The following is a 21,110-nucleotide window of genomic DNA, read 5'->3' as shown; positions in this document are numbered from 1 at the left end:
AGCGGGCACATTGCTGCAACGGGCGTCTCATGCTCCTCCGCACCACGTGATTGTCCCTGTGAGCGGCCCAGTGCACAAAGGGACTGCACGCACGTTGTACGGTAAAGAGTGGCCGTATTTGTCAAGAAGCCGCCGCCTCCGCCACGAACAGCTTCGCAGCTGCACGCATACAGCCACGGCCCGCACGCCTTGCATGCACGGCAGCGGCGCCCTCGTCCTCCAGGGCTGCACCTCTGCCGTCGACGCGGCCCACGCGTCCACCGGGCTCGCCCTGTCCTTCACCGCACCCACCCCCTCGCACACGCGCTGCGCCACACGGGCCTGTGTGCCCTGCTCGGCAGCGGTCCAGGCGCACGCCGGAGAGGGGGGGCGGGCGAGGGGGGAGGCCGGCCAGCCCCAAGCCACGACCCTCTCAGACCCTGCAGCCTGCCCATGCGCCCCTCCCGCGCCTGCGCCCCGCCGCCACGTCCGATAAGGCACGGGGACCGCCGCATGCGCCGCGACAGGCACAGCGCTGCCGCGAGTCGGCGGGCGCAGGGGCCTGTGCAGAGATCAGCGCCAGGGTCGGGCACCCTCATGGCAAGCGCGGGCGGCGTTGGGGCGTTGCCGCAGAGGGCCCCCCGCACCAGCGCACCGCATCGTGTATCGGGGGGGTCTATGGGCGCTGGCCCAGCGGTCCATGCGATTGGCATCGGCGCCTCTAGCATTGCCCATTTTGCCCGTTCGCGCGCGTCGTTGTGCCCCGATTGGCGGCGGCCAAAGGCGGCCCAAAATAGGAAATACGAGGGAGGGATGCGGCAGCGCCGGTGGCTGTGCGATTACGCGTTGCCGCATGCCGCACACTCTTCGCGTAGGGCTCGTGGCGGGGGAGGGGAAGGGCGTTTCTGTGGTGCTGGTCATGCTTGCCTTTCCTCTCTCAGGAGACGGGGGCTCTCCTCGGAGCGAGTCGCTCATAGCTGCAACCTCTCACGCGCAGCGCGGCGGGTGCAGGCAGAAAGGGCAGCCGCCGCTTGTCGCCGTACCCCTATGTGTGGAAGTGCCGTGCGGCGTCGCGGCCGCTCTCGCTGCGGTGTCTGTCTGTGGCGCGCCATCCGCCCACAGCGGGCAAGGGCGCCTCGCAAAGCGCGAGGTCCGCCGCATGGGTGCGGCTGCTTTCTCTTCGTCTGGGGGTTCGGCCCTGGGCCCTTTGGGGGGGGGGGTGAGACGCCAAGCTGCGCACGACCGCTGCGCATGAGGTTTGTGCGCGTGCGGAGTTCCGAGAGGGTGGATACCGTCGTACCCCTGCAGGACCTGCAGAAAGACTGTGGCCATAATGTGATCTGGCCTGCGCATCTCCGGCGCCAGGTGCACAAGGTAGTTCCACACCTCCCTTGGTGTTGCGCAGAGGGGGAGGGGGGTGGGGGCGCTTAGGGGTGGCCACGGCAGCGGAAGGGAGTGCGGGGGGCCAGGAGGTCGGCGTTGCTTAGCACGTCTCTGTTGACTGCGTACGGCGAGGGCTCCTACTATGGCCACGACAACGTTTGGCTTGCACAAGCGCTTCAAGGGCCCTCCCTGCTGCTGCTGTCTCACCACACGGTGGCGCTGTAGCGCAGATCTGATGTGGCAAGTGCCATGCAGGAAGAGCAGAGGCAATTCACTCTGCCGCCCCGACTGGTGCGAGCGAGCTGCCATCAGCTCGGCAGCCGAAGCTGTCGTAACCTAAGCAGAGCCGCGGAGGGGAAGAAAATGGAGAGTGCAGGTTCATGTGCATGCAGAAAAGGAGGCGCAGAGCTGTTGAGGCGATCCCCCACACGCGGTGGCGCCTCTGAAAGCACGGCAGCACCCCCTCCCCCGAGCACCGGCACGGACCCCACACACACACACGAGGGGGAAGGGGAGGGGGACGGAAGAGATAAACAAAACGGAAAGAGAAGCGGCGGCAGCTTTATTGGGGATGATAAAGCAAAAGATTGTGATAGGTAGGCGAAAGGGGGGGCGAGTAAATAAAAAAAAAGGCACCCCTCTGAGGAAGCAAGCGCCACGCACCTCCCCCACTCCTCCTCCTCCTCTCTCTGCGCCTGCCTTGGCACGTCTTCGTCACGTCACCTACAAGTAGTGCATGGTAGTCCGCATACCCTGCGGGAGTTCCTTCACGGCCTTCAGCGAGCCATACTTGCGCGCGTATTCGTTGGCACAGTTGATGGGTAGTGGGAGCGGCAGCGCGTCTGGCTTGTTGGGGTACATGAAACACATATTGTACGTCAGTTGCTGAAGGTCTGCCAGCGAGATCGTGGCCGCACACTTCTGCACCAGGTAGTATGTGTTCGACGCGTGCCCGAGGAAGCAGTTGGCGCTCGACATATAGAAAGACTCAACGGGTGTGGACGGATCTACATCAGCAAAGGCAAAGCGACAGTCGGTCGTACAAAATCCACGGGGGACGTTGCAGAGGCCGGCGTGGCCGTTGCGCTTCTCTTCTGGAAACACCGTCGTGAAGTCCCAGGCCATGCGAAAATGTGAGCGGGGCTGCACGACTAATATCGCGGCATCCCAGCTCGGCAGCACCTGCTCTATGGCCAGACTCATGTTCGCCGCGAAGCCGACCTCAGAGTCCGTCATGGCACCGCGGTAGAGCACCACCGTCCCCTTGGTGCTGTTCCCATCCAGCTGGAAGTGCACCGCCACTTCCTTGAGGAAGTCGGGGAATTTTTCGTTCAGCACCTCGTTCGCGTTCTGCCGCCGGCCTGCCGGGGCGTCGGCAGGCAGGGAGGAGGTAGCTACGTCACCTTCGGTGTAGAGCACGCGCTCCTCGCCCTGGACCTGGTAGTGCATGCAGTACGGCTTCCAACACTTGCCGATGGCCAGGAAAGCCACGAAGGCCACCGTGTGCAGCGTCACGTTGGCGCTCACGTGCTTCTCTTGTAGCGTGCTCATCGCGGAGCCGACCACGGCGCCCACAACAAGGAGCGGGCGACTCGAGAAGGAGGGGCCCGTCTCGTTGACATCGATGAAAAAGCACAGCTGGCCGATCTTGGCGGCCACCTGCTGCGTGATCATCTGCGGCACGCTGCGGTGGAGGTGCACCACGGCCATCTGAGAGATGACAGAGTCCCGCGCGAAATGCTGTTTGAAGTCGTTGTACGGCCCAGCGTCTTTGGTGCGCAGCTTCACCATGGCAAACGTGCCTGGCTGGCCCTTGAGGGGCGGCACAGCGGAGCCGAAGCGCACAACCGTCGGTTTAGGCAACGCCACGTTGTACTCCCGCAGCCAGCGAGCGATGTTGCCCGTGTTGAAATGCTCGTCCATGAGCAGTCTCTGGTACTTGCAAGGCTGATTCGGATGGCATAAGCCCTTCAGTCCAAGCGCAAAGCCGGCTTGACCTGTGAACTCGGCGGCGTCGATTCGGTTGAACCTGTGCAGCCCCGTCGGTACGTAGATGTTTGGGGCCGGCAGCACCTTGCCCGACGCCATCAGTGGATACGACTGGATGCGAATGCCGTAGTACTGGAGTACCGCCGCCATCGACGGGGAGCGTAGCACGCGCTGCAGGGCAGCATTGATACGCCTGCTACGCTCGCCGGCGTAGATGGAGCACAGCGTGGGAAGCCTGCTCAGCTGTATCGAGTTCAGCGTGCTGAGCTGCAGGACATCGGCGGGGTACGGCATCAGCCGACTAACCTTGGAGCGGTCCGCGAAGCGGCAGTACAGCACCGGCAGCGTGGGGTCGATGGTAGCGTCATACTTGCGTCTAAAGTACTCCACAAAGGTCTCCTCTGGGTTCGCCTTGAGCTTGGCCGGGGAGCCGGCGAGTACGTCGAAGGCGATGGCTTTCACCCTCAGGAACGTCGGCTCCCCGTAGATGGTCGTCACGTTAACGCCGACGAGTGCCTCATTGGCAGCGCGCTTGAACACTAACGGATTGCGCTCGCGGATCCGGCGCATTTCGTCGCTGCACTTGGTCGTCGTCGATGCCTTAGTGCTCACGTCCACCTGTAGCACGTTCATCTCCGTCTGTTCGCCACCCTGCTTTATAATACGCGAGACGCTAAGGGAGATGGCATCCATCGTAACTAGGCCGCTGCCGCACTCCACGGCAGATTTCATGTCCACGTAGCTGGAGCCGATGTGCTCGCTGTACGTGTCAGCGAGGCCGTAGGCAAGAATTTTGTTAACCCACACAGCGTGCTCCGGGAGCCTCAGGCTCAGCTCGCCATCGTAGCGGATGCTGACTCGGTAGTGACGCTCCAGGATCGTAGTCTGACCTTCCTTCTCCTTCCGCACGCACTCGATGGAGAAACCGTCCTCGACGTCCAGCTTCTTTGGAGCGAGAATGGCCTGCCCTGTGCACACGCAGAGGTCCTCCACCTCGGCTTCCGTCTGTGTGTGCTGTTCTCTCACGCGTTTCTTGCGAATCGCACGGAGGAGCTCGTGCTGAAAGTCAATCTTCCACTGTTCACCCTTCATGTCCCTGCCGTTCTCAAGGAACTCGAAGGACACCACGTAGTTGTGGAACTTGCCGTCAGAGACGTCGATGGGGAAGCAGTTTGTCTCGACCGAAAGGGACTCACTCATCAACCTCTGCGCATTTTCCTTGGCAACGCTGACAGCCAACTTCTCGAGGTTGCGGGACACGTTCTTGCTGCCGCCGTCAAATCCGCCGCGAGGCCCGCCACGATCGCCGCCACGTCCGCCGCGGTCGTGGCGGCTATTCTGAGAATCGGAGTGTATCGCCAACATTGTTTTCTCGAGGAAATCTTTTTTTTGCGTTTTTCCCCTCCTTTCTGAAGGTGATCGACAACAGCGGAGAGACGAGACAGGGGAGGAAGGGCCAATGCGAAGAGAGCACGCGCTGCACCGCTGGGCAAACGCAAGGGGATGGCTGAAAGAGATTCTGTACGTGGGCTATGTGCGCGTGAGCACGGTTGATCGGAACGCTTCTTCTCTGGCAGAATTCTCGGACGCACGAGCAGCAGATCGCCTGCTGTCGTCGTCACAGGGTGGGGGGATGCGTTTGAGATCACAGCGAAGGCAGAAGAGAGGGGGGAGGAGGAGAGAGTCGCAGGATTGTAGATAGGGGGGAAGAAGAGTCACGCACGCACGCACACAGACGTAGACAGGGGCAGGGACCTTCTTTTTTTTCTTTTCTTGTCCTTTGCCTTCAACGAGCACCAATGGGGGTTGGCGGAAAGCCATCCAGACGGCATGCGCTGACCACGCAAGCTGAAATACCTCTTTGCGCACACGCCTCTGTGTGTGATCGGGTGTATGTGAGTGTCAAGTGGGGGCGGACGGAAGGCCACTCGTCACGAAGAAGGGTTGGTTAATGGCGCATAAGACGTGAACTACACGAGAGAGAGAGCTGGCAAGCACGGCCCACTGCCCTGCACCCTCATACTCGCGTCTCGTACCTCTCTCCTTCTTGTCGCCTCAGCATGGCAGCAGCAGCATCATTCAGAGCTGCGATTTGCTTAGCGCGGCACACACACCACACACACACACACGAACATGAACACGTCCCCTCCCTCTCCAGCGCATCGTCAGTCAGAGATACCGGCGCACGAAGCGGGGGTGGGGAGAAACCAGAGGAAAGAATGCAACACAGAAAAGGCGCACACTCTCCCGCACGAATCCGCAGTATCTCTGTGCGGCACGGAGCCAGCGCATCTCAGAACGAGAAGACCATGTCGCCGCCGTCGCCAACGGAGCTGTGGGGGTCACTGGCCCCCCCGGCGTCCACTTGCCGAGCAGCCGGCTTCAAAATCTTCGAAATGACTACAGGAGGCATCGTGGGAGCGCCCTTTTCGGTGGAAAAGGAGGGCAGCGGCATGGGCGGGCTTGGATGCGGACGAGCAGCAGCAGAAGCAGCCGCGACGGTGTCCACACGCCGCCGCACGTGGCGAAGTGCGTCGTCTGCCTCTGGCTTTGCTCGGGCACGCTTTTTCACCTGGGGGTGCGAAAGGTCCTCGGAAGATACCAGGTTTATCCGGCTGCTCACCTCCGCCTTCATCGTGCTGGTCACCGAGGTGCTGCTTGCGCTGCCGAGCGCCTCCTCGGCGCGGCGCTTGCGCTCCTGCAGCACCCGCGCGGTCAGTGTCGGGGGCGCCGCTGTCACACACCCCTCCACGTTGTTCGCCAGCGAGTCGTAGGCGCGCGCGTTCGGCGCAGCCTGGCTGACAAAGCCTCGACCGTTGCTGCCGAGAAAGTCCTCGGCCTCCAGCCGAAGCCTTCGAGGCGCGCCTGTCGTAGCGCCATCCGCGCTGTCACCAGAGGCAGTAGGAGCTGCAGCGCGTACCAAGAACATACGCGGACGCTCCAAGTGATCGAGGGAGTCATAGCGAATACACTGGTTCAGGTACATGCCCACCTGCAGCGCATCCACACCTTCGCCGCGCAAGAGCACAGAGTCGTGCAGACCGCAATCGACAAAAGCGCCGAACATCGTCACGCTCTGAACGACACCGGAGAGCAGTTGGCCAGGGCGTAGATTCTTCAGGTTGTAGACCTCGCGACGCAGTAGCCCAGCGTGCGGCAGCGAAGCGCGCGGGTCCAAACCTGGGTGAAGCAGCTCTTCGCGTAGCAGCTCCAGTGTCTCTACGCTGCACGACAGCCTCTCGGAGGCCAATGTCGCAAGCTGAGCGGTAGACATGCGCTTCAGCTGCTGGGCCACCTGCTGGCGAATGTGTGTGTTGCCGCACGGCATCCCTTCGCGACGTGCAGCGTCCTCCGACTTATCGAACACCACCTCGCTGTCTCCTAGCTGGCCCGCCTTGTACAGCGCCACGAGACGCCACACCAAAGGGTACGACTCGGGGTGGATGTTCGTGTTGTCCAGTGGCTCTGGAGAGTTTGGGAAGCGAAAGAAGCCTGCGATCTGCTCGTAGACGCTCTCTGTCATGGCCGGTACCCGCCGCAAGTCCTCGCGGCTATGCAGCTTCTTCGCATGACGCGCCAGCACAATCTGGTCGACGATTCGCTTGCTGATACCGGGCACCTTCTCCATGACACAGCGATTCGCGCTGGCGGCGTTGATTCCGACCTTGGCGACGCAGGACTCCAGCACGTAATTCAGCTCCTGCATCAGCACCTTCTCGTTTACGTCATGCTGGTACATGCCGATGCCCATGCTGCGCACTGGTATCTTTACCAGCTCGCTCAGCGGGTCCAGTACGCGACGGCCGATGCTCACTGCCCCACGGTACATGACATCGAGGTTGGGAAACTCCTCCTTCGCAACGTCGGACACCGAGTACACACTCGCGCCCGCCTCGCTCACGACGGCGAACTCGACATCTGACCACTTCTGTCTCTTGATGAGGTCTGCAATCAAGTCCGTCACGCGGCCAGAAGCGGTGCCGTTGCCAATCACGATCTTGTTCAGCTTCTTCGACTCGACCACCTGAATGATGTAGCGCCGCATCTTCTGCTCGTCCATAAGCGTGCAGGTAAAGAAGGTTTCCACTTCGCCGTGCTCGTCCAGCGCCACGCACTTCACACCGTTCGCCAAGCCGGGATCCATCGCCAAGATGCGTGAGTGGGAGAGGGGTCGCTGTAGAAGCATGTGATGTAGATTGTGCGCAAACACGACGATGGCTTCATGCTCCGCGCTCTTCTTCAGGTCTCGTCGAATCGAAAAGTGCGCCTGCTTAATGAGGTGCTCATAGGCAGATTGCAAGCCGGCGTGCACAATCTTACGTCCATAGCTGAAATCGCGAAAGACGTGGGAGTACGAGCTGGCGCTGTCCGTGGTGGGTACCGAGGACGATGAGGCCGGTAAAAGCCGATACAGGGCAGGGTACTGCTCGCGAACGGTGTGCATGAACAATCCGTGGCTCTTCGGGCCTGACTCGGTATCCACCTTCAATGCGCCCTTGGCCTCGCCGCGCTGCAGTGCCAGCACAACGTGCGCCGCGACGCGCTGCACCGACCATGATTTGTTGTCGTAGTAGGCAAAGTGCTTTCGCAGTGCTTCGAAGCTCTCCTCGTGAAGCTCCTTCGCGGCCTTCTTGCGCGGCTTCGCCAACAGTGCACACGACAAGCGCGCCGTGTTACGGCAGTACTCGCCGAGTCGGCGCCGCAGCGCTTCGCTTCGCTGCACGTCTTCGGCGACAATGGCGATCAGCAACCGCTCCCCATCCTCAGTGCGGCACACGAACGCAGTCAGTTCATCGAGGAGCGCCTTGCACTTGGGGTCTTCAGGGTTGAAATTGAGGAGGGCTTCGGCGTAGGGGCCTAGGCCTGCAGCGCGGCCGCGAGAGGCAAGGCTCGTCCGACGCTCTTTGTACGGCTCCCACGCATCTTCGAGCTGACTGACGTGGGCCATGGACTCGAGAGCGGTGCGGAGCGCTGGCGTCAGTAAGCCGCGGCTTTCCAAACTCCGCAGCATGAACTGACGGCGACGGTGCACCTCCGCCACTTCCTTGGCGGTATCCATGACGAGGCGCAATTGCGTCTCGTCCATGCGGCCGGTCTCGCCTTGCCGGTACCGCGCCAGGAAGGGTACCGTAGCGCCCTCTTTCGTCCGCTTCAGGACAAATCGGACGGCATGAAGGGGAAGCAGCAGGCGCGCACTTGTTTGCCGGCATATTTCCTCTAGAGATAGCTCGCACTGCCCACTGTACTCCTCCTCCTCCTCTCGGGTCTCGGGCGCATCACTTTCTGAGACGCCGTCGCCACCACACTGCGTAGAGGAGAGACCATTCACCCCACTATTATAGGACGAAGAGCTAGGTGCCGATTTTCCTACGGTGGCGTCGTCAGCGGTGTCCACCGCTGCAGCAGAGTCAGCAGCAACCACCCTTCGAGTGTACTTCCTCTTCCCTGTAGCGGTTGGCGTCATGCGCGTGGCTGGCGCCTTCCTGGTGCGCCTCAGCGTCACCTCATTGCCTGCATTGACTACCATATCCGCCCGCTCACCACCTGCGGAGGCGTCTACAGTCACCGCTGCACAAGCCACCGCCCGCGAGCCGAGAGAGATGTGCGTGGGGCTGAAAAGGTGAGAGGATGCGCAGTGGCGAACACCCACGGTGCAAGCTGCTGCGGCAAAAGAGCTGCCGAAGTGGTGGAGCAGTGAGCGAAGAAGGGGCGTGGGGCGGCCGCGAAGGGCACACGGTGCGCCTCGGCTAGCACACGACAGGGATGTCCGCAAAGGCAGCGACGATGACGCAGACGCGGCTGCTGTGCACTGTGACAACGGCAACGATGTGGGGGCCGGGATCCACGGCTGCAGCAGGGACAGCGTTGGTGTAGAGCAAGAACGCAGTGACACTGGCGCCGTGTGATATCGGAGCCAGCGGAAGTACTGGTTGAGCCTGAGAACGACCGATCGACTGCGCGACAGTGAGAAGATTCCCGCTTCAGTTTCTCGGCTGGCACGGGTACCGAAAGAGCCGCCACCACAGCCCCGCATCACTATGCACAACGCCCGCCCTTGCTCTTGTACGTGAAAGTCCGCCCCTCACACACGTGCCCGTACCAACTCACGCTTCTGCCAAGCGCACACGTTCCCGAGCAAAAAAAAGATCCGGCAGAAGAAAAAAGGTGCGCATACACATACATACATACATATATATATGTGTGTATGTATCCGTGCAGATGTGCCGGGTCACCGCACCGCTTGACGGCCGTGTGTGTACGAGGAAGAGAGAGAGAACAGGCGTGTTTTGCCGTGTAGAAGGCGCTGCGGCAAGCAGGACAGCACAGAGGAGAATGTCTGTGTCGAAGTCGAGACGACCAAGCGTGCCCTAACCTCGCCTCTTTCGCCTCCCTCATACAAGGAGATAATCAAGAAAAAATGGTTCGCTATTAACCGAAGGAGAGGGAGGCAAGAAGAAGGGGGGAAAGGGGGTAGGGGCCCTATTAGCGCTATCTCTTAAGCACCAAAGAGGGGGGGCGGCAGTGACGCTCGCCGTAGTCGCAGTAAGGCTTCTCCGTCCTCTTTGATGCGAATGAGACGTGGACTTATTTTAGCGGCTTCTGTTCTGCTGGCGTGCGGTTTATGCTTCTGTTAGGCGTCACGTGAGAAGCAGAGGAAGGATGGCGAAGCGGCCACACCGGCAGAAGGGTAAAGCAGTGAGTAGCAATCCTTGTGAAAGCGTATTTTCACCTTGTGCGTGAGTGTGTGGGTCTGCCCTTCACCTCTGCCCGATACCCTCGTGAATGTTTGCCTTCGCCTCCCTCAGCAGGCAAGGTGGTGATATCGAACGTGCGCTTGTGCGTGCGCGCGTAGGTGCATGCAAGTGCTCGACGAGCCCTACCCTGTCTGTGTGTGTGTGTGTGTGTCTTCAGAAGAGTTGATGAACTCATCCAGTGAGGCTGAGGTAAGGAAAAAGTGCAAGGCCTCGCAGGACACAGAAAAAAGCCAAGCGCCGGTGGTCACTGGGCGATAGATGGAGATGTAACAGCAGGAAGTACCAGGCGAGAGACACCTACGCGAAAGCAATGTGAGGAATAAGGCGCGTGTAAGGATCAGGACCGTATGCGTGTGTGTGGGTGTGGGGAAGAGGTGCCGGAGGGCAAAATAGGTGCGCAGCCGCACAAGGAAGATGAATGGGGGAAAGAGAGCCAATCGAAAAAAAAGAAAGAGGCGGCTGCGCACCCATGAACGAAAAGCAGCAGGTTGATGTGCGGGCAATGAAAATCGTGTAGTCAGTGAGAAGGTGGGAAGGGCGCGTGAAAGAAGGAGCGAGGCGAGATAGAAGTGCTGAAAGGGGAAAGAGATGCATGACCTCCTCGCCACGCGATTTTTGAGGCTGCCAAAGACGGTCCGTGGCGTAGTCGGTTCAAAGCAGAGAGGCAGCCCACACGCACACAACAATGCCAGAGCGCTTACCCGCACGCCCCTCATCTAACGCATATTTTTCGCTTTCGCTCGCTCTCCCACACTTCATCTAAGCCCTTGTAGTCTCACTCGCGCCTCACCAGGAAGTGGTGAAGGGCATGAAGGACCTCCCCATGGTTCACTCCGTGTCCCACCAGCCTTTGCGACCAAGTCGCTGCGCCGCTGTCGATATTTCTTGGGTGCTGAGCGTTCTTATTCGCTATGTCAGGGCACAAAGATTAACGAAATCAGCGTCTGCCTGGTCCGCCGCCTATGCTGTTCGCGTTGCGCCTTTGCGGTCCATATTGCGTAGCCGCGGGCCTTTCACGCTTCAGTGTATGACTGAGGGTACTCTCCTCCTCCGCCCGTCATCCTCCTTGTTTTCTTCGCAGCACAGCCAACAAGCGCCACTTGCACACACATACACATACACCAGTTCAGTCTCTTTTTCGTCTGCTGTGGTCCGCTCTATTGCCCGCATCCTGCCCCCTCCCTCCCTCCCCTTCCGGCCCCGCCTCCTCCGCCTCACGCGCAGCCATTCTTGGTTAGAGCTAATATATATATATATGGGAGAAAAGCAGTGAATGAGGAGAAGAGAGTGTGCGCACTGGCGCCCACATAGACAGCTCATACGAGGCGGCGGAAGAGACGGCAAGAGAGATGGGGAAGGAGAAGCCGGCGCGGCTTCGCGGGCAACAATCGAATGGACGGATAAGAGAGGGAGCCGATAACCGACTTTCACGCACACCCGCACCCACAAACGTGCGCGAACAGGTAAAAACTCAAGGAAGAGCAGAAAAAAAAAGGGAGGGCAGATACATCCATCAGTGAAAAACGTCATTGCCATCATTTAAAAAAAAAGATACATATATATGTGTATAAACGGGGGGGCGCTACGCAGAAACGGCTAGTCAGAAGAGGAGCGAATGTGTGTGTGTGTGTGTGTGTGGCCATACATACATATCCGCACATGTATATATGTCTGTGTATACGTATCAGCGTACACGTAAGAGAACACTTGTCCGACCCCCTCGCGAATGCCTGATAGGAGGAATGGATCGACGCGCTACACATCACCCCGCCAGGAGAACCCCGACGCCGTAGCGTCTGAGGAGAGGCTGCGAACAGGGGCGGCGCATGGAAGATGATGCTGGCGTTCTACATGCCGAAGGCGTGCTATTGCAATGGCATGCTCGGGCGCCAAGGTGGGTAAGTCCTCGGCAGCCTCTGTTCCCAGTAGCCGAAATCGACGCGGGTAAGCGCAGGGGCCAGAGGATGCGCGGGGCACTTCCACTCCCACCACGAATAGGACGCGGCGCCCCGTACAGGATGTGTGCCTCCACAGTCCATTAGTGCCCACGTACGACACGAGTGCGCAACCTCTCAGATCTCCGCCGACCTATTCGGTCGCGCCTTGCCCGACCCTTCCCCTGCCTGCTCGGCCGGCAGTGCGTCACTTGCCCAGTCACGACGCGAATCGCCAGCCCCGGGTGGATAGGAGGAGGCTCACCGTGGGTGAGGGGGACAGCGGTGAATTGGGTCAAAGGGGGAACTGACGAATGGGGGGCATTCGTCGAGACAAACGAGAGAGGGGGGAGGAAAGAATGTCCACGCCGGCTGCGGCCATCGCACGCACACGTGCGCGTATCGGCGGATCATCGGATGGGGACGAAATCAAAAAGTGGCAAAAACTCGTTCGCCGTTGAAATGTGTGCGTGTGTGTGCGACAGTTTGCTCCCGTCGCATGACGCGAGGGCAACCGTTAAATTGATGCGAAGAAAAAAAAGGAAAAAGATGTGTCCCAAATGGCCCGCCTGCCGGCCATACTGTCCGACTGGAGCCGCTCTGCCGAGCTGCCCTGCGAGGGGGACGCAACGGAGGCTCACTCGGAGTGGGGGCATCGCTTTCAGAGCCGTGGGGCCGCTCGCCGCCGACAGCGAGGCTACACGCTCGCCCCCCACTCACCACCACCACTTCACGCACTCCGGAAAGCCCGGGCGTGCTACCCACGAGAAGGTGCGTGCAGGAGCTGAGAGGGATCGCGCCGCGAAGGGAGCCCCAGCCTTCGGGTAGCTGCATATGTTTCATCCGATTGAATTCGGCTCGGCCACGCTTGCCGCCGGAAGGGCACGGGCAATGGGCCGCTGCGCCGTGCAGCCCCGCCATGATCCTTTGGGACTCTTTCACATGACGACGGCAAAGGCCAATGAGAGGGAGTCGCGAGCGCACCCGTGCCGCGACCCACGGCGCTCCCAACAGCGCATACCGCCCTGTCCTCTCCCACCCCTCCCCCTCCACCGCACTCCACCTTCAACTCGACTGTCCTGAGGCCTAGGGTGGGGGAGGGGAGGGATCACACCATACCGTCACTGGCGGTTCGTCAGTCAGGCCCCTGCCCGTAGCCACGAACGCTCTGCAATCGAAGGGGGGCGAGAACGCCGAAGCCCTCCGTTCCTTCCCAGCCACCCAGGCCTTCGTCTCGGGCAAGGCGAACCGACGGCGCCGAACCCTCCGTTGCCGGGGTACTACCCGCATCGGGCATCGGGAGCGTCTGATGAGTGACTCTTTTTAGGGCTTCCGGCGGAGCACACACCGCATCTCCGAGGCTTCCCCCCTCCCTCGCATCCTCGCCCGGCAGCGCGACTGGGCTGGCTGCTGCTGCTGCTTCCGTTGCCGTGCTTTCCACGTCCGCCACTTCCTATGGTCACTCTCTCGGACCCTGATGTCGCACCTTTGAGTGGTTGCTTGCGTTGAAGCCGATGCAGCGGGGGGTATCCAAGACCCTACTCAGCTGTGTGTTGCCGGCGGGCGGCTGCTTGGGGAGGGGGGCGTCATGTAAGCCGTCTCTCGCTCACCCGCCTTTGTCCTCGCCGGCAGCCTTCATGGGCGCTTCCTCCCAGCCTCTCCGTGCTCCTCGGCCACCCGCCTTTCCGCTTTCGTGAAGCCGTGCGCGGGGAGGTGTCGGCTTCGTCTCAATGGCATGCGGTCCGGTCGTGAACCGCTTCTGCGTCTTTTCAAGCGCCTGGAAGTGTGCGACGAGGCCACCCCATCCAGCTCTGTCACACTTCCCCGCCCCCAGATCGTGCTTGGAGCTTGTACCAGGTCGGCTATCGTTGACGGTGCCCACTGAAAATCAGCGTGCGCTGCTGAGCGCATCGCCCGGCCCTGAAAAATGCTCACGTGGCTTGGGGTGCTGGCAGCGCCGCTGTGATCAGCTACTGGGCGTTGCGTGTGCTCTGCAAGCCCCCCACCTCCCCGATGCTGCGCAGGATTAGCCACGATGCCTCATCCTGCGTGCGACAAGGAATATTCTGTCAGACTGCGAGTGAATGAGACACGCCTGGGTGTACATGCCGCCTGCAAATCAATGTAGGCTCACATCGCAGCCGACATACGCACGGCAAAGAGAGAGAGAGACGAATACTCTTTCGTTTTCTCTGCAGCCGACACGAGAGGGGCGAAAAGAGGAGAGGAGGGGTGTTACCGGCGCTCCCTCATCAACGTGAAACAAGTCGAGTGGTGACCGGTCTGCGCGCACATCGCGCAGATGCACACCACAAGATCCGAGAGAGAACGTCAGCGACTAAAACCTGCATCACTCACAGCACGACGGCGAAGCAACATGCTGAGGTGCATACGCACACATCTACGTTGGTATGTATATAGTGTCTTTCTATGCGGAGGTGTGTGGGTGTGCCCTGCGTTGGCGGGTATGTCGTGCGTTTCTGTGTGCCGTGGAGGGAGAGGCGGGGGTGGGCGTGAGAAGAAAATGAAGCCCAGCAGACATGGGCGGAGAGGATCGGAAGAGGAGCGCAAAGGCGTCCTTTTCGCCACACGCGGCCAGGAAGGTGAATGAAAAAAAAACGCCGCTGCTCCTCGCCCTTTGGCCTCCTTCGCCAATTCGCTCCGCGGGGGGAGGGTGGCCTCCACTCCTCACTTTTATCGCCGTCACGAGGCGGTCCTTCTTTACTTTTCTGTTTGTTTCGTTACCAATATGCCCACTCTCTGCCGTACAACCTGCATGCAGCCCCACCGCCCCCCCACGCTCCCAGACGGTCACGGGGACAATCACGTGGTGCGGAGGAGCATGAGACGCCCGTTGCAGCAATGTGCCCGCTCAGCTGTCTGAGCTCGGCCTCTGCCCTACACTCTGCCCACCCCGCCTCGCAGGTCGTCTTGAGGCCGCACGGCCCATGCCCGTCGCCACCTGGTGCGCTTCTCGAGGTGGTGCAGGCTGCCTGCGAGTGGGCAGAGCGAGGCCGAGGGATGGGGGGGGGCGATGCGCTCGAGTCATGCTGGCACCCCCTCGCCCATCATGTGGACGGCGCAGACGTGCCGGCTGTCGCTGGTCTGTGAGCCGCAGCACCATCCGATATCTGGCTGCCGACATCGGCAGCGGCAAACCGCTCTGCCCTCCTATCCCCCGCAGGTCTTTCACCCTGCGACCACGAGAGGTGGTGCGGCACCTGCATGGGATAGGAGGGATAGGGGTAGGTTAGGGGGCTGCCTGGCATCCGCACGCAGAGTCAACACCGAGCCCCGTAATAGAGCGCAGCGAGGTGGTTCCCTGACATCAGGGAGAAACAGAAGCAAGGAAAAAGGAATACAGCAAAGCATAGTGGCGAGTCGACTGCCACACAGGTACGGGGCCTTTAACAGGGAGGCGCGAGGGAAGTGTAAAAGGTTACGTGAAAAGGAAAGCAGAAACAGCACCTGCGGTAAATAGAAGGCCCCCTTCGATTTCGCTCCTACGTCGATGGAAAATAAAGCACTGAAAGGAGGCCCATCTCCGGCTGAGGTGCCGTGCTGAGAGAGAAAACAGAACAGGCAGCTACAGCTTAGGGCCTCACAGTGCACCGGCAACACCCAGAAGAGAAAGCCACACCAGTCTCTCTTCGTTTTTTTGTTCTCGTCAAACACACACACACACGTCCACTCACACTTTCACGAAGAGGCTGAGCGAGATATGCACGGCGCCACGTTTGAAAGCTTAAGGAGATCACAGAGAGACAGTTGGACGAATTTAAATATAAATATATATAAACAAAGGCGAAGCAAAGTTTCGGGAAAGACGCCCTCTGCACCCGTTCTCAAATCCCCAAAGTTGATACCCGTCTCGGTGTGTCGGCCCGTGAACGTTACTTGCGCGTGTCCGTCAGTCCGATGCCATTCTTGTCACTTCGTCGTCGTCACAGCTCCTTACAGTAAGCTGAAGGGCGATACAACAGAAGGAGGACAAGACGGGCAGTTTCTCCATGGGGAGAGAGGGGCATGACGCATGACGCACGAGGCAGGAGGCAGGAGGCAGCAATACAAAAAAAGCAGTACTCGAACGACCCAATTATGTTTTGCAGCACCGTACGCAACCGAAGAAAGGGGAGCATGGGCAGGTTAAACGGGACGTGGAGGCGTATAGGCGTCTCACTTAACTGAACGGAAGTACCTCAGCCAGCTGCATGAGCGAGCCCACGGCACAACCAATCAGGAGGCACACACCTGTCAGCTGACCAGCCATGGCCCGCTCACCGTAGGTGGATAGGCTTGGCGTATCAGGGCTGTAAACCATCGACAGCGTCCCGAGAAAGCCGTTCGACGCACCCATGATGATTGTAAGGATGTACACCACCGCTTTTGACGGGATCTTGTGCGCCGCGCACAGCAACAGGAGAGGAACGAAAAGTATGTGTACAATCGAGCCAATCAAGATCACCCTTCTCGAAGGCCACAGTCGCTTCCATAGGGTCAGCAAGCGACCGGCGAGGTCAGCGAAGTTGTGGGCCGCGATAATGAGGGTCGTGAACCAGCCGTCAGCGCTGTCCACCGCGACAATGATACCCGGGTAAACGAGATATGTGACGGTGAAGGTCAGGAAACACGAGATCATCATTGGGTAGATCTTCTTGACGACTTGCAGCAGCTTCACCTGCTGCAGCAGCTCGGCCGTCGTCAGCGCCTCCTCAGCAGCCAAACGGAGGTCATTGCTGCTGGTCTCAAGATCATCTTTCACCGGAGCCGCAGCTTCGTCGACCTCGCCGGGGGCCACCCCAGACTGCGCGCAGTCATCACATGCCCCGATTTGTGCAGTGGTCGCCGAAGCAACGTTGTGGTCGCAGGGCCTCGGGGTAAATGCCCGCGCCGGCTCCGCCTCGCACTCCTCCCTCGTGGGAAAGACCCGGTCGTCGAAGGGGACGTCGGGGTGGTGGCGCCCCAGCTCACCGGGCTCAGCGGCACCACCGCCATCCATCTCGAGAAGCATCTCCGCCTCTGATTCAGAGTCAGAGTCGTCTAGGTAGCGGCGTGCAGCGCCGTCGTGCAAGTCGGTGGCAGCGTCTCTGCAACATGCACTCTCATCGGACACCTCTCTCGCAACCCTGTGCCGGCGGTAGATGTTTGCCAGCGGACTGCGTTTGGATCGGAACTCCGCAACGTAGCGCTGCGCATACGGGTTGTACAGCAGGGCCGCGAGGAGCAGTGCTGCGAGGAAGATGATACCGATCGCCATACAGAAGTAGATGAGGGACTGCGACAAGATAGCGCTGTAGGTGTCCGCCATGCTTGCCTTCAAGATGATCTGCAGCGAAGACACCAGCGCCCCAGAGACTGCTGAGCCTAGCATCATGCCGGTCAGGATAATGGGAGGGCAGGGGCCAAAGAGGGCGTACCCGGTGTTCTCAAAGTAAGCACGAGCAGCGCCGCTCAGGTATGCCACAATCATCATCGCCGTGATAGCGCTGTACTCGGACACGTGCGTGTGAGGCATGATGAGAATGACGAGCATCTCTATCATCATTACCACGCAGCTCATCTCCAGGCGAAAGAGCAGCGAGAAGCGGCACATGAAAGAGGTGAGGTTTGTCGGCTCATGAATCGCCTGCGCCACTAACGTAACCACTGTGTAAAAATTAAGGATATTCTTCCAGAACACCGGCGCTCGCGGCTCTGCGACCTCACTGCCAGCGAGGTACTTGTAGTACTCCAGCATGAAGCTTGGGGCGCTGTTGATGGCGTTGATGCCCACCACCATGGTCACGCCCACGAAGAGGCTGGTGCCCATCATGGCCAGCTTCGGCAGCTTCGACATCGCGCCGACTGTAGTGCGTCTCGAGTGGTACTCAAGCTTTGGGGCCTTTTCTGTGAGCGCGGCAGGAGCGCGATGACTGTGGGCGGAGTAAGATGAGCCACACACACACACACAAACGCCCCAGGGCACAAGCAAAAAGAGAGCACAGGGAGAGGGGGAGAGAAGGGGGGCGAAAAGATATACGTGGGAGGGGATACCGAGGTCGGATTGGCAAGAAGGGAAGAGAGCAAACGGAAAAGCAACGGTAGGGAGTGCAGGGAGAGCTGTGATGAGGTGGGAGGGCCGGGGGAGAGAGAAGAGCAGCGCCTCGGCAACGTCTCACAAGGAAAAGGGCGTGGGTACAGAAGAGTCACCTAGGGAGGCAAAGGAAGCCCGTGTGACCGGCTGCTCGCGATAGTGTGGATCAACAGAGCCGATGGTGATGCCTTCGCGCACCGAGCATCTGCTCCACTTTTTTCTTCGTGCGTGAGCGAGTAACGGAGAGAGATGGGCGAACGCGCGGCAGAAAGGAGGGAGAGGATGAGCAAGTGCCACGTCTCAGATGCAAGAGCGTGCGGGTCATGCACTCTACGGACGCCGTTCAGCCCAGCTAAACGCATGCTATTGGGCATGGGAGGTGCAGAAGGGGGCCTGGGGCCTTTAGGCAGGCCCGAGTGTCCCGTTGCACACACATACGCCGATGCGTGGCCTGGTGGCTGAGGAAGCAGCAAAGCCCCCCACAAACGATATTTTGCGTGATTTGCTCCAATCAGCCCTTTACCACCTCGGCTACTTCCTCGCGGGCGCCGCCGGAGAATCACCGGCAGCACCGATTGCCTCCAATACAAGCGTGCCCACTCTCTGCCGTACAACCTGCATGCAGCCCCACCGCCCCCCCACGCTCCCAGACGGTCACGGGGACAATCACGTGGTGCGGAGGAGCATGAGACGCCCGTTGCAGCAATGTGCCCGCTCAGCTGTCTGAGCTCGGCCTCTGCCCTACACTCTGCCCACCCCGCCTCGCAGGTCGTCTTGAGGCCGCACGGCCCATGCCCGTCGCCACCTGGTGCGCTTCTCGAGGTGGTGCAGGCTGCCTGCGAGTGGGCAGAGCGAGGCCGAGGGATGGGGGAGGCGATGCGCTCGAGTCATGCTGGCACCCCCTCGCCCATCATGTGGACGGCGCAGACGTGCCGGCTGTCGCTGGTCTGTGAGCCGCGCGCAGAGAGCAGGTCGTGCGCGACATTTCAGGCGCGCACGGAGGGGTGCTTCTCCCCCCCTGCTCCCCCTCAGTCATCGGGGAGATGGCAGTTTGCACAAAAAGAGTGGAGGTGCGCTGACGCGGAGAAGGTGGAGTGACGGTGGGATAAACCCTCGCCACCTTCCGGCTGAGAAGAACAGCACACGCACGCACACAAGGAATGACTACATAAACTGTGACGCACCGCGGCTTCTGCCTATCCACAGCGCTGCACTACGATGGCAGGCAGCTGTTGAGATGCTGAAGTACATCCGCTATCACGCGCTTCACCCTTTCATCGTCGTAGATGGCGATTTGGTCGGTGAAGCTTGGATAGCGGAAGGCGTTTATCATTCGCGCTGATGACAGCAAGAGCTCTCGCTCCTCCGCCGGATTTGTAACGGAAGGTCCAAAGCGCACGTCGATCGGTGGAATATGGACAAAGTTGTATTGCATAGCGCCTTTAAGGATGAGGATGGGCTGCGTCAGCATAGAAGCAATCACCCACGGGCGGAACTCGATTACCGTGCGACAGTGAGGCGGTGAGCGCTCCATCCACAGTGCGTGGCCGATGCCTAGTCCATGCATGCCAACTACAACGTCCGCGTAGCGACCCAGGTGATACTGCTGTGCAGCCGTATGTTGTTCAAGGTATACTTCCTCTACACGAAATCCCATCTCCCGCATCCACCCCGCGTAGCGGGTCGCATTGGCTATCAGCCGGGTGGTGCGGTGCACAAAGAGAACTCGCGGCTGATAGGACGGCGTCGACGGAGAAGCCGGAGCTGCTCCGATGCTCCACAGCGCCGAGGTCCGCGACAGCGACGCGTGCTGCACTTGCAGCCGTTCCATCTCCTGCATGGATCGGTTCACACCGTACGGTGAAGAGCGGAATTGCCTCGCGACCCAATCCTGAATATCGTGAAACGTCTCCCGCTCGAGGACGGGGAGACGGCGATTCGTCACGAGGAGGCCGTCGCAGAAGCACACGGTCGCCGCAGTGGCTGAAGACTGTCGCGGCGGCGGCGACCCCGGTGGGGACGTCATCGTGGCCGTCGCGTTCGCCTCGAGTTCTGCACAGTGGCGGGACTGAGAGCGGAAAAGAAAGGAGCTGTTGTACCGAGACCCGCAGCCTAGCTCCGGCGATGAGAATGCGTTCGCCAACGCTGCGCTTAGCTCCATCTTCCCTTGCGTGTCCCCGCCGCGGTCCCCCCAGTTCGACTCCGGCTGATGCAGGAGCACCGTTTGTGTCGGGATTCGCCGCAGCGCGCCGTCCTGCCAAGTGAAGTAGGCGTTGTGGAGCGCATCAAGGGTGTCGGTGACGAGGTGGAAAAAGTGGGTGGCAATCCACGCTCCATGAAGAAGCACCGCCATCGCGGGCACCACGCGCGCGACGACTTCAGAGGTGGGAGAGGCAGACTGTGGGGAGAGCACATCGTCCGTTAAAGGAAGAGTAGTCAGCCCAGCCGCGCGAAACTCGGAAATCCCAGCGCGGATGCGGGCATCCGTCAAGTGAATACGGCCAGCACGGAGACACACAGGGCTGCCAGTGGCGGTGTAGCTCGCGTTTGCCAAAAAGCGCGGCGACACAGACACGCTTGTTCGCTGCCACCTAGCGCTCCTCCACGAAGGCCTCTCCGCCACGCGCGCCGCACAGTAGTCCAAGAGCGCCTCTACACGGCTCCGCTTGCCCGCAGACGCACCACCATCGGGCAGACCACGCTCCGGCCCGAAAGCGTATAGCTCGGAGGACGCCATCCCTGACGGCGTCTGGCGCGTCAGTGCGTAGGTCACCTCGCGGGGGTCTTCTGCCGAGCGGTTTGCCGGGAGAACAAGCCCCTCGGTCATCGGACAGCGGAAGCGCCGACGAGCATCGTCGCGCTCTTGCTGCTGTCGAAGGACAGCCATATCGTTGCCGTGCCAGTCCCATCCCCACCCTTGCGTCTGTATCCAGATTAGACAGCCAAGAACAAAGCCGATAGTGGTGACACCGAGCAACAAGGAAAGGAGCTGGAGAC

General features: G+C 60.4%; 4 protein-coding genes across 4 annotated transcripts; all 4 read right to left on the bottom strand.

Moving 5' to 3' along the window:
- Positions 1-2,085: 2,085 nt before the first annotated feature.
- On the bottom strand, positions 2,086-4,716 carry LSCM1_06570 (uncharacterized protein; the record flags this gene model as incomplete). The annotated part of the gene is made up of 1 exon (XM_067323987.1): positions 2,086-4,716. One exon carries the CDS (start codon positions 4,714-4,716, stop codon positions 2,086-2,088), a length of 2,631 nt encoding a protein of 876 aa, XP_067180528.1.
- Positions 4,717-5,644: 928 nt separating this feature from the next.
- On the bottom strand, positions 5,645-9,385 carry LSCM1_06569 (uncharacterized protein; the record flags this gene model as incomplete). The annotated part of the gene is made up of 1 exon (XM_067323986.1): positions 5,645-9,385. One exon carries the CDS (start codon positions 9,383-9,385, stop codon positions 5,645-5,647), a length of 3,741 nt encoding a protein of 1,246 aa, XP_067180527.1.
- Positions 9,386-16,220: 6,835 nt separating this feature from the next.
- On the bottom strand, positions 16,221-17,876 carry LSCM1_06568 (uncharacterized protein; the record flags this gene model as incomplete). The annotated part of the gene is made up of 1 exon (XM_067323985.1): positions 16,221-17,876. One exon carries the CDS (start codon positions 17,874-17,876, stop codon positions 16,221-16,223), a length of 1,656 nt encoding a protein of 551 aa, XP_067180526.1.
- Positions 17,877-19,326: 1,450 nt separating this feature from the next.
- Positions 19,327-21,000, bottom strand: LSCM1_06567 (uncharacterized protein; the record flags this gene model as incomplete). Its single annotated transcript, XM_067323984.1, has 1 exon — positions 19,327-21,000. One exon carries the CDS (start codon positions 20,998-21,000, stop codon positions 19,327-19,329), a length of 1,674 nt encoding a protein of 557 aa, XP_067180525.1.
- Positions 21,001-21,110: the final 110 nt, after the last annotated feature.

Source organism: Leishmania martiniquensis, chromosome 11 (assembly GCF_017916325.1).
Source record: "Leishmania martiniquensis isolate LSCM1 chromosome 11, whole genome shotgun sequence".
Taxonomy (NCBI): domain Eukaryota; phylum Euglenozoa; class Kinetoplastea; order Trypanosomatida; family Trypanosomatidae; genus Leishmania; species Leishmania martiniquensis.
The sequence above is the reverse complement of the archived record's forward strand: the minus strand, read 5'-3'. Positions and strand labels throughout refer to the sequence as shown.